Consider the following 12,508-nt stretch of genomic DNA (forward strand, 5'->3'; position numbering starts at 1 on the left):
ATATATATATATACAATATATATTTATATATTATTATTCTTAGATAATAATATCTCAAGACTCGAAAATATACAAAGCGTGAGAAGTTTGAATGATTTGGATGAAAGTAACAATACTTTGGAAATATATAAATATACGAGAAAAGTGCATAAACATATAAATTTCTTTTGACTTTTAATTGCAAATAAAATTCACTCTAAAACAGTAGTAATTACAACCAAATCACCATAACTGTCAACAACGGTGGTGACTACTATATAAACCCATCTAAGGAAAAAAACCAAAAAGTTAGAGGAAATATCTGAGAAATCCACTATTCAAATTATAGTAAATACTTAAATGGCATATGTGTGAATACAAGAGCGAATCAAAATGTCAACTTTATTCTCGTTGAATTTTAAAAACCAAAATAAATCAAAGCAGGAAAAAGATGAAAATTTGACCAAAGAGACAAAGATGGAAAAAATGGAAAAAATGGAAATAATGGAAACTAACTTTCAGAAAAGCTCAGAAAACATGAAATTAGTCATTAAAAATGAACAGGTTAAAGACAAACAAGCAAATATTTCAATGCAAGTCAAGGAGCTAAAAAATGAGAAGGATTGTATGCTTTTTCACTCTGATACTTTGACTAAGTACCAGAGACAAAACCTAGAAGCCTTTGACCCCGTCAACTCAAAATGGTACGCAGAGTTCGACAAAAATGGACAAATTTCTTCTGTGGGAAGTCACGGAAATATCAGAGTTTTAACAGGGGATACCTTGGCTTTGAGATTATATAATGGTACAATTCAAGGAGAGAGCTTTGTTGTCACTTTGGAGGATTTCTTTGGAAATAAAAAAGTCATTCCTCCCAAAGATACAGATTCTCTAGGTAATTTTTACTGGGACTTAAAAATAACTGAACCAGGTTCTGTTCAAATTTCTATTTCAATTGTAAATTGCTTCCAAGTGTCAAGAGAAGTCATTGAACAAATTAACAATGGCTTAATGAGTAATACAATCATTGTTGAGCCAAAACTGTATATAAACAAGAATTTCATCCCAAGCTCAGGAATTTGCATGCAGACAATTCTTAGTCAGTGTTTAGGTAACATTCAGAACTGGAAGAGACGACTTGAAATTACTTCGAAGCTTAACTACAATATGGTTCATTTTACTCCTTTACAGATTTTTGGTCAGTCTGGGTCCTGCTATTCTCTGGCCAACCAAAACGAAATATCTTCTTTGTTCTTTAACAATGAGTTTGACCAGGACAATCAAACAAACTGGCAAGACCAAAACCAAGCTTCTACTGAAAAAGAGGCCAAGTCTGGTCAAAATGAGACCAATAATAAAACTAACAAAACCTACATAGCTGAAGAAAAGTATAACTTCCTTAAACAGGTCATTGGTGAGCTTGAGACTGACTATGGGATCTTATCTGCTTGTGATGTTGTGCTGAATCATACAGCAGATAACTCTCCCTGGCTAAAAGAACATCCTGAATCCGGATATAATTTGGACAACTCTCCTCATCTTACAGCTGCAGTTGAGCTTGACCAAAAGCTACAGGAGTTTTCAAGAAACCTATACTACGGAAAGTATTCAAATTCATACCGAGTTGATAAAAATATTAACACTATTCAAGATGTTGACTCCTTAATTTCAGCTCTAAAAACTGAGGTCATTATTCCTTTCAATATCAGAGATTACTTCACTCTAAATATTTCTGAAATTGTTCGTAACTCTAAAATGGGAGATTCTTCTCATTACGGGTCGGATCCTATGCAAGAAAGAGAGTTTAACTATATTATTGAGAGGATTAATGGCAACGACACCTTTGAAAATAAGCTTTTTAACATTTCTCTCTGCTTTTCATGCTCAAGTAGATCCAAGAAAATCACAATTCCGCCATATATCCTCAAGAAAATGGGTCTTTCAAATATTTCTGAGCAAGTATTAGAAAAAGTCCAAAACAGACTCTTTGAGTTCACTGAACAAATATCAAATAACATATGTAGCTCGATTAGAGGTCTGGTAGTTTGGGAAAGAGTTGAATGTAGCAAGGGACCCATAGGACTGAATCACTGGGAATCCCTAACTCCAAGGTACTTTACTCCAATCGAAGACTCTTCGGGTAGAATCCATTATCTCGCAAATAACGGCTGGGTAATGGGATGGAATGCAAAGGAAGACTTTGCTGCTCCTGGATCTTTTGTTTACCTCAAAAGAGACTTGATTGTTTGGTCAGACTGTGTCAAGCTCAGATACGGAAATTGTGAGTCTGAATCCCCATTTCTCTGGAAGTGGATGTCTGATTACTGCACAAGTGTTGCAGACATATTCCATGCGATCAGACTTGATAACTGTCACTCAACTCCTCTCCATGTTGCAAAACATATGCTCAGGGTCTGTAGAAAAACCAGACCCAACATATGGGTATATGCTGAACTCTTCACGGGGGACTACCAAGTAGACCTAGAGTTTGAAAGAACTCTAGGGCTCAATGCTCTAATTAGAGAGGCTATGAGAGCAGAGACTCCAGGCTCTTTAGGTAACTATGTCAGTAACTACAGCACAGCTCCAATTGGAGGCCTTTCTACCGTTCCAAGTATGTTCCAAGCAGTCAATTCCGAGAATCTGGATAAAGAAAGTGACCAGGAAATGCTTATCTCACTTCCTATACTACAAGGAGCCAAACCCCTGAAAAGGTTTTCCTGCCCAGCAATCTTCTTTGATTGCACTCATGACAATGAGACCCCCTGTGAAATCCGAACTCCTATTGACACTTTACCAACAGCAGCTCTGGTTGCTTCAGCCAATTGTGCTCTAGGTTCTACCAGAGGTTTTGACGAGATTGTACCTCATAACATTAGTGTAGTGTCTGAGAGAAGACTCTATCAGAATTATATTATCAATGTATACGGGGATGAGAAAACTTATCCCAAAGCCAAAGACTCGGTAGAATTAAGTTTAAGATCAAGATCTAATAGTTTTGGTCCATTTCAGAAACTTTCCAGTAACTATCTGACAGAGCTATCTACTATCAACTGGAACTTTGGGGAAATCAAGAGTAATAATTCCAATATATCCACAGAAGTTATTATCGAATGGAGGCACCCTGCCAATACTGTTGAAATTCGTGGAGATTGGGATAATTGGAAAGATAGTATTCAACTTGAGAAACATCCAAACGGGAACTTTATTGCGAAACTCTTTATCAGGTTTGGAATGAAACCCGAGCAAACCCAAATTCAAGATCAAGAAAGTAAAAGTCATAACTCATCCAAAATCATTTATCCAGTCAATCACCGCCTACAATATGAATATAAGTACATTGTAGACGGGAATTGGATGCATGATCCAAATCTTCCCTATACTTCAGACGATAAAGGAAATACCAATAACATCATTACCTTATTAAAGAGACAAAGATCTATTGCTATGGTATCGAAATGGAAGCATGGTGATCAGCTTCCTGGTATTATGAGTGCCAGAAAGATCCTCAACAAGCTACATCAGCAAATGGCTTTGTTTGGGTTCAATGAATCTCATGTCCACTATCTCACTCAAGATATTTTGATGGTCCAGAGATACAATCCCAAGATTCAAGAAAATATCTACTTCATTACTCACTCCTCTTTCACCAAAAACAAGATTGATCAGCTCCCGGAAACCATTGTATTGGATGGTTGCATTAAAGATACGGTCTTTGCTGGTTCTTTATTTGTTCCAAACTACACTTCAATATACAAAAATGACACAAACAGGATCCACGGATTAGATTCAGAGCTTCACAAATATAAGAAACTTGAAGAAATCTCAAGCTACTCTTACGACCCCATAAAAAATATTACTGTCATGAACTTTAACAGATTCCCTCCTGGCTCTCTAGTTATCCTTCATACCATCAGACATAAGGGTTTCTGTGTTACTCAAAATGCATTGTTGGAGTTCTATAGAAATACACAGCAGAGCCTACCTAAAGTTCTCACGAATTGTTTGGAATCCCACAATTGCCACCCTTCTGATGCCATTAATTATATCCTATTTAGTTGTAACAACGAAGAACTTGACAGAAGCTGTGGAAGTAGAGGAGTATACAACGTCCCAAATCTTGGGGATTTTGTATATTCTGGGATTTACAGTTGTATAAATGCTTTTGATAATGCAAGAAAAATGGAAGATAATGGTAAGAATCATCCATTTGTGCTACATCTAAAACAAGGACCTTGGTATATCAATTATACGATTCAAAGGTTAAAGGAATATAAAGGTACCGGATTTAATGGGCATAAGAAATCTTATCCAAGTTATCTGGAGCATTCAAATTCTGAGAATATTCGTCCATTGTCAGAGCTCGCTGAATGGATTGAGACCCAATACTCTTTGATCAACAAAGTAGCCAATATTCCAATCGAGTACATTATCTCCTACATAGATATAATGTTTTCTTCAATCTACAGAAATATCTTATATTACATTTTAAATAATGAGAAAAGCAAAGTTTTACTTGAAAAAAGTTCAAAAGATATCTCAGATTTCTTATTAAAACTGGATCCACTATATATTCATCTTCAACTAGCTACTTATCAGGTATACTCTTATGTTCCGTCGTCTCCTTTAGTTTGGAATTCCAAGATCCCATCTATTTCTGCAGGGCTGCCCCACTTTTCAACGGGATTCATGAGAAGTTGGGGAAGAGACACATTCATTGCATTCAATGGCATTTTGATTTCTTCTAAAAGGTATCTGGAAGCAAAACAAGAGATTCTCGGAGTTGCAAGGTTGATGAGATATGGGTTGATTCCAAATCTGATTGACTCAGGAAATAGGCCAAGATATAATGCAAGAGACGCAACCTGGTTCTTTTTGAATGCAACTCTTGATTATTGTATTAATGTCGCAAATGGGTATCAAATTCTTAACGAGGATATTGAGCTTAGATTCCCATTGAATCTGGAGGAGGACTTGTTGAGGTGCAAGGAAGCTTTTGAATGGCTTAAACTCAAGTTTTGCTACAGCCAAAGTGAAAGAAAGGACCTTAAGAGCATTAGAATACTCAAACTTTCGGATGTTATACAATATATTATGGTCAAACACGTTGTTGGTATCAAATTTAGAGAGGAAAATGCTGGGGTTCAGTTAGATGAGCAAATGACTGACTTAGGATTTAATATCGAAATAAACTGGGACCCTTCTAATGGGTTAATTTTTGGAGGAAATATCCATAACTGTGGAACTTGGATGGATAAGATGGGATCATCATTGAAGGCTAATAATAAGGGAATTCCATCGTCCCCAAGAGATGGAGCAGACATTGAAATTATTGCTCTTTTATACTCTTGCATTAATCATATAATCAGCTTGCAAAACTCCAATAAGTTCCCTCACAAAGGAGTGATTCATCCAAGTTCTGGATACATCTCTTATTCAGACTGGTCAAAGCTCATTAAAACAAACTTTGAGCGTTGTTTTTACATTCCCCCTTGCGACAGTAGTGAGTATCTAGTTGATAGTAAAATTGTGAATAGAAAAGAAATTTACAAGGATACATTCAAATCCACCCATGGATGGACAGATTACCAACTCAGATGTAACCTTGCTGTAGCTATTGGAGTTTCAAAAGATCTATTTGATCAGGAACATGCTATTAAAAGCATTGAATGCGTTGAGAAGTATTTGTTCTCTCCAAATATGCTTGGAATTAAGACTTTAGATCCATCAGACTATAACTACAGGCCTAACTACGACAATTCTAATGATTCTGAAGATTATAATGTAGCTCATGGATTTAATTACCACCAAGGCCCTGAATGGGTTTGGCCTATGGGACATTTCTTAATTGCAAAGTATAAACTTTTAAAGGAAAAGCATGAAAAGACTATTGGCGCCGAAAGAGCCACCAAATTAGCTATTTCTGAAACAATGAAGCACCTTATTAACCACAGAAGACACCTAATTTCAGACCAGTGGGGTTCTTTACCAGAACTTACTAATGATAACGGATCATTATGCAAAGATAGTTGTTTTGCGCAAGCATGGTCAGTTGGTACCATTTTGTATTTCCTCACATCTGTAATGAGCAATAAGTAGATGAAAATATCAATCATCTTTTTTTTATTTTCGTTCTTTTCGAATGATATTAATTTTAATAATCAATGTTAGTTTTAAAGAGTTCGTAAAATTTTAATTTCAAAAAGATACCTATATATTTACCAATTTTTATTTTCAATATAATTATAAATTATCCCCCAAATTTCATGTATGAATTTTTTCTGTTTTTGACACGTAATTGCATGTGGACATTAATAATAATAAATTGTTAGGATTAAAGAAGAGGCTAACTGATGATCTTTCTTTTCTCTTTTTTAAGAGAAGATTTAAATAATTTTCCCAATAATTTCGCAGTGGTTATAGTTAATTAATTTGATCAAAAGCTTTAAATTCATTGAATTCAAGTAAATTAAATGGATAAATGTGTGTGCATGAGGGAAGAATAAAGGGAATAAAATATTATGAGTGAAATTAGGTCAAATAAGAACGAAAATATCGACGAGATAATTAGATTTTACGAAAAGAGTAAGTTCAGATAGAAACCAAACAGTTGAACAAAAAATAATAATAAAATCAATATTTTTCTTCATGAAAATTGAATTTTAAATTAAGTAATACAATCACAAAAGAAAACGGTAAGTTGCATGCAATATTACAAATATATATATTCTTTACAGAAAATAATTAACCAATTAAACTAATTATACAAATAATATTTTTTTCTTTCGCTTAAATAAATTTCCAATTTTTGAATAAATAGAATCAGAGTTTACTAAATGAAAACATAAGATTGAGAGCAAAAATAAGGAGTGAGTATTTGAAACAAAATGAAGAGATATGTGGGAATATAATATTTTCCACTCCTCCACAGCTTAGTCAAATAAGAAGAGTAAAATTTCAGCCAACTTTATCACCAATTGCACAATCTCCATTGTCGGAGAATGTGAGTAAATCGTCTCCAAAAATTGAAAAGGAAATGAAGGATGTTGAAACTCAGACAGATTTTGAGGGCTTGGGAGTAGTTTCTAAAGTTTTTGAAAATAGGATAGAAATAAAAACTAAAGAAGATTTAATGAATGAGACTGAAAATCAATATGAATTGGATGAAATTAAGAGTACTAATACCGGAGAAATTATGATCAAATATAATAAGGTTAAAGAGAATCAAAGTCAAAGCATGAATCAATTAGAAGAGATTCAAGAGAAAGATATTCAAAAAAAAAAGTATTCTCTAAGAGAAAATTCAAGATTAATCACTTACACTGTTCCTTCTTTAAGGGTAAAATTAAGAAGAGATACAGAAAAACCAGAATATAATCCATTTAAAACACATAACTATTTTAAGCCAAAAAAGAATTTGAATTAAAGATATTTAAAAAGAAAAAATATTATTAATAAATAATTTGAGAATCCTTTTCGGAAACATTAAGTGGTAATAAAATATTAATATATTTATCTTTTGATATAGATTTAAAAAAGCTTGCACTTTTCCAAGAAACTCCATTCTTTTTATAAATTGATTCAAGCTCATCTTTTCCAGTATAATGGGGATCTACTAACAAGTATTGGACATTACTAAGGTTAAAAGGAGATGAAGGGTCTTTTGAGATTTGAATTGCTACTAACAAGTAGGAATAATCTCCAATGCTAAGAATTATTGGTGTTGAGATTTTTTGAAAATGGTCAGAAATTGTATCATATTCCTTAAGAAATTCTTCAATATCATAATAGTATTTCAATTTACAAGAAATACCAAGATACATCATTAAAAGATATGAAGCTTCAACAGTTCCAATCCAACTTTTTGATCCAATTTCAAGGTTGCTATGTGTTGGATCATTCTGTTTTAGGAAATCTTGAATTTCTGGTATTGATAAAACATGTTTATTAGTATAGTTATTAACAAGGTACCAACTAAATACCATTTGAAGAGATCTGTAAGTACATCCCCAACCACTATCTTTGAAATTATCATGGTTATAATGATAATAGTAAAAGTCTCCATGGCATTGGTAAACTATAGGTAGTTTTAGTTTCTGTTTTCTTGGGTAATTTTGATCCAAATTCAATTCAAAATTTGTATCGATATCCAATTCAAGATCTAAGTCTATGTCTAAATTCGATTCATTATTATTTAATTCTTCCAAGACTGCTTTACCCTGATTAAAACGACCAGAATTAATTTTTCTTTCTTTAATCTTTAAATTTTTTAACTTCATTTCTTCAATAAGAAATAAATGTGGTGAGACAAGCTTTTCTTTATAATATTTATTGCATTCTGGTTCGTTTTTTGGTTTTGGAATTAATGCAAGATTCTTGGTTATGGATGGCATTAAAGGATTAATATTCAGTACATTGGACCAGAGTTTTCTGAGTGCCTTTTTATCAGAGTTGTTTTCAAACAGAACTCCAGTATTTAAGAGAGTTATTGGAAAAGAAATCTGGGGGATTTTAAATAGGTAAAATTCAAAATCATAGTTGTTCTGGAGTGTTGTTGAGGATGAGGAATGTGGCTGGGAATAATAAAAAAGAGGAGTGGGGTGGTTTACTCTTTCTTTAATGTAATTACATTGTTCAATAAAATGTTTCTTAATAATATTTTGAAAAGACATTAATTGATCATTATCTTTAAGCTTAAAAATACAGGCTTGAAGATGTAGATTAATTTTCTGAAAAGATCTTTCATCATTATTAATAATAGTGTAAGACGTCAAAAAATGGGAATTTGATTTTTCATTAGAACTGGGCTCAATATATTGGATATTTTGAGAAAAGAAGACTGGAATTTGTATTGGAAGAGAATTCAAATCTCTGTTGATGATTTTGTAGCTTTTATTGTAATTATAGATATTTAAAGATTTATTATAATTATTGTTATTTAGAGAATTTGGAGCTTGTACAACCAGATTGGATTCAATAATTTCTTCAATAGATGAAACATTTGAATCAATTTTGTTACTTTCGTGGGAATTTGTAGATAAGAGTGGTAGGGAAATATGAATTTCACAGGAATAAAATTGTCCAAGCTCTGAAAGATCCTTAATCATTTGTATTCTTGAATCAGGAATTAAATAGTTTGCACTTTGATTGATAAGGAAAATCTTTAGAGAGGAGATGACTGAAAGAATATTAAAATCTGGAACAATTAATAAATTAGGAAAATCATTTGGATTCCAAAACTTGCCATATTTACTATTGCGTTTTTTGAAATCTACTTTAATTATATTAATCCATTCTGAACAATCCGATTTGCTTTGTATAAAACCCAAAATTGTAAAGCCTTTAGGTAAACTAATTACAATATCTTCAATAAATTCAGTAATAGGTTTATCCCAGTCCAAAAAGTTGAGCTTAACAACATCTGAAATAATCACTGTATTTCTATTTGAATTTCTGTCTTTTTTATAGTATCCAATTGCAAAGTATTTAGCATTAAATGACTCTCCAATTTCATCTTGTGTAATTTCGAGTCTATTCAAGTTATTTAAGAGACTATCCAAAATGTAAATGTCAAAGTTTTCCAGTTCGTCTATGATACCCATTTTCGGCCTGTTATTCAAATCCAGTTATTTTCTTTTCATTTAAATAAAAAATAGCTTTTATTCTCGGAAATAATGATTAAGTACAAATGCATATAGAAAAAATAAATCACCTTCTTTGAGAGTAATTATTTAGTCAGACAATTTCCCAAAACTGGATAAATTAGTTTTAGAAATAGAGGAGGGAAACCAGTGAGGAAGTGTGATTCAGGGAAAAAAGGTTTAAATTTTGTACTTTATTTAAAATATATCAACTTGAAGCTTCTTTTAAAAAGTTTCCTACAAACTAACAAGAATAATCAACAAATCAGAGACATCCCCATCCAATCAGGATGGAAAGAAGAAGAAAAGAAAATTATAATTGATCTAGATAAATTCAATCCCAGACCTGGGGGGAAGGGGGAGGGGAGGAAAAAAAAAGAATTTTGCCATAAAAATTGTGAAGATTGGCGCCAAAACTTTTAATTAAATATTTCATGTAAAAGATTAAAATATAAAATACAATGAGTTATAATTCAGATTTTGTAGAACCACCAGAATTGTTGATTATAAAGAATGTGAGGACATATTTGATGGCCTTAAATATAAGGATAATGGGTTTTTGAATTAAAATATAGATGATTCCTAATCTACGAAAAATGACGTATAAGGAAACAATAATAAGGAAATAAAATGAGTACCACAAAAAAAGGGTTTCTTGTTCAGATTTCTTTTTAATAGTTGAGAACTTCTTGAAGTTATCTGAAAGTCTGTCACCATATTGTTTATAAGTACTGCTTGCCTGTAGTAGTGAGTTCCTATCTTCAGCAAGGATTTGTTCAGATTTATGAAAACGGTCTACTTCCTGCTTCATCTTATTTTTGGTCTCGAAAAGCTGGTTTTGCAATTCAGCAGATTCTTGGTCTTCACTCATCTTCTGTTCCTACAATTCTACTTCTCTTGAGGTTTCTACCGTTCTTTTGTTACTTTCTTATTTTTTCTCTTTCCCAAATTGGGATCTTTAGTAGGTATATTTAATTCATACGAATAATTTTTGTAAAATAATAATTGGCATGTGCCCGCCTTTTTGTATTATGAATATTATTAGAGGGTACATTAAAGTAATAATTAATAAATAAATAAATATAGTGAAAATCAGCAGAAAATAGAATAAGAGAATTTGTGGGAAAGGATAAATATTAAAACAAAAAAGGAGGAGAAAAAGAGATTATCTGATATAGAGGAGTTTTGCTAGTGGAGAATAAATTAAAATACTAAGGCTGCAACGTTAATATTACCAAGGGAGTTTTTTTTTCTGTTTGAGAAGGAATATCCCAAAGACTATAAATTGGAAGGATCTTGCAAAATAGATTGGTTTAAATAGCAATCAATAATAGTGAAGAAAAATTATTTTTGAACAAATATATTGTAATAATAGAAGAAATTCTATATATATAACATATTTGGGCCGTTACAAAAAAAGGATGTTGGAATCAATAAATCCTGCATCATCCTATTACTCAAAAAGGATCGAACATTTGAAGGTTTTGATAGATTCAAAAAAGTTGGATATACGTAGATTACATGCACAGAGAAATGAACTAAATTCCAAAGGTAAGTTGTTTTTTTGTTGGCTTCTTCTAATTGGGAAGACCTGTTTAATACAATGTTATTAACTTAACTATTTTGATACTTTCAGTTAAAGAGCTCAAAGATGAACTACAATATCTTTTGGAATCTAATAGTTATGTTGGAGAAGTTATAAAGGTAATGGGGAGGAACAAGGTGTTGGTAAAGTTAAATCCAGAAGGAAAGTTCCTCGTGGATGTTTCTAGAAATATAGATATTTCAAAGTGTACTACAAACACAAGGTAAGTTTGGGAAATAAAGAATAACCTTGGAGAGTTTTCTCCTTGTAAGTGAATGCTCTAACTTATTTATTTAAGAGTTGCATTATTGAGTGATTCCTTTAAGCTTCACCGTATATTTCCTAACAAAGTGGATCCTTTGGTATCTTTGATGAAAGTTGAAAAGGTTCCGGATAGTACATACGATATGGTTGGGGGGCTTGATGAACAGATTAAAGAAATTAAGGAGGTTATTGAGCTTCCAATAAAACATCCTGAGATATTTGAAAGTTTGGGGATTGCTCAACCTAAGGGAGTTTTACTCTATGGGCCACCAGGTACCGGTAAGACTTTATTAGCAAGAGCTGTTGCTCATCATACAGATTGTACTTTTATTAGAGTATCTGGTTCTGAGCTTGTTCAAAAGTATATTGGAGAGGGAAGTAGAATGGTTAGAGAATTGTTTGTCATGGCCAGAGAACATGCTCCATCTTTAATTTTTATGGATGAGATTGACTCAATAGGATCACAGAGAACAGAAGGTGAGAGTGGCGACAGTGAGGTACAGAGGACAATGCTTGAACTTTTGAATCAACTGGATGGTTTTGAGTCAACCCAGAACATTAAGATTATTATGGCAACCAATAGAATTGACATATTGGACGACGCCCTTCTCAGACCTGGTCGTATTGACAGAAAGATAGAGTTCCCAAATCCAAATGAGGATGCTAGACTTGAGATTCTTAAGATCCACAGCAGAAAGATGAACTTGGTGAGAGGGATCGACTTGAGAAAAGTGGCTCAGCAGATGCAAGGAGCGTCTGGAGCTGAGTCTAAGGCAGTTTGCACTGAGGCTGGGATGTTTGCCTTGAGAGAGAGAAGGAAACACGTCACTCAAGAGGATTTTGATATGGCTGTTTCCAGGGTAATGAAAAAGGACAGTGATTGGAATATGAGTCTGAAGAAGTTGTGGAAGTAGAGTTGAAAGCAATTTCTATTCAGGATGGTGGGGGTTTGAATAGAGGTTTTAGGAGAGAGGAATAGCCGAGTAATGTAAGGCTGCTCTTTTTCTTTTGTATCTAAAAATTCTCTATTTTGCTTTTT

The 12,508-nt window shown here is 32.9% G+C and overlaps 5 protein-coding genes across 5 annotated transcripts; 3 read left to right on the top strand and 2 right to left on the bottom strand.

Moving 5' to 3' along the window:
• Window positions 1-372: 372 nt before the first annotated feature.
• Window positions 373-6,078, top strand: ELE39_002332 (Gdb1p glycogen debranching enzyme; the record flags this gene model as incomplete). Its single annotated transcript, XM_067345182.1, has 1 exon — window positions 373-6,078. The coding sequence occupies one exon, from the start codon at window positions 373-375 to the stop codon at window positions 6,076-6,078; it is 5,706 nt and encodes a 1,901-aa protein (XP_067201950.1).
• A 422-nt stretch (window positions 6,079-6,500) lies between these two features.
• On the top strand, window positions 6,501-7,405 carry ELE39_002443 (uncharacterized protein; the record flags this gene model as incomplete). Its single annotated transcript, XM_067345293.1, has 3 exons — window positions 6,501-6,564; window positions 6,652-6,674; window positions 6,800-7,405. The coding sequence occupies 3 exons, from the start codon at window positions 6,501-6,503 to the stop codon at window positions 7,403-7,405; spliced, it is 693 nt and encodes a 230-aa protein (XP_067202061.1).
• Window positions 7,406-7,430: 25 nt separating this feature from the next.
• Window positions 7,431-9,581, bottom strand: ELE39_002531 (cysteine protease; the record flags this gene model as incomplete). The annotated part of the gene is made up of 1 exon (XM_067345381.1): window positions 7,431-9,581. The coding sequence occupies one exon, from the start codon at window positions 9,579-9,581 to the stop codon at window positions 7,431-7,433; it is 2,151 nt and encodes a 716-aa protein (XP_067202149.1).
• A 505-nt stretch (window positions 9,582-10,086) lies between these two features.
• ELE39_002542 (Sec20) lies at window positions 10,087-10,491 on the bottom strand (the record flags this gene model as incomplete). Its single annotated transcript, XM_067345392.1, has 1 exon — window positions 10,087-10,491. The coding sequence occupies one exon, from the start codon at window positions 10,489-10,491 to the stop codon at window positions 10,087-10,089; it is 405 nt and encodes a 134-aa protein (XP_067202160.1).
• A 550-nt stretch (window positions 10,492-11,041) lies between these two features.
• Window positions 11,042-12,383, top strand: ELE39_002553 (26s protease regulatory subunit 8; the record flags this gene model as incomplete). The annotated part of the gene is made up of 3 exons (XM_067345403.1): window positions 11,042-11,171; window positions 11,257-11,428; window positions 11,504-12,383. The coding sequence occupies 3 exons, from the start codon at window positions 11,042-11,044 to the stop codon at window positions 12,381-12,383; spliced, it is 1,182 nt and encodes a 393-aa protein (XP_067202171.1).
• Between the last annotated feature and the right edge of the window lie 125 nt (window positions 12,384-12,508).

The sequence above is a fragment of the Cryptosporidium sp. chipmunk genotype I genome, assembly GCF_004936735.1.
Source record: "Cryptosporidium sp. chipmunk genotype I strain 37763 chromosome Unknown contig_26, whole genome shotgun sequence".
NCBI classification, from domain to species: Eukaryota; Apicomplexa; class Conoidasida; order Eucoccidiorida; family Cryptosporidiidae; genus Cryptosporidium; species Cryptosporidium sp. chipmunk genotype I.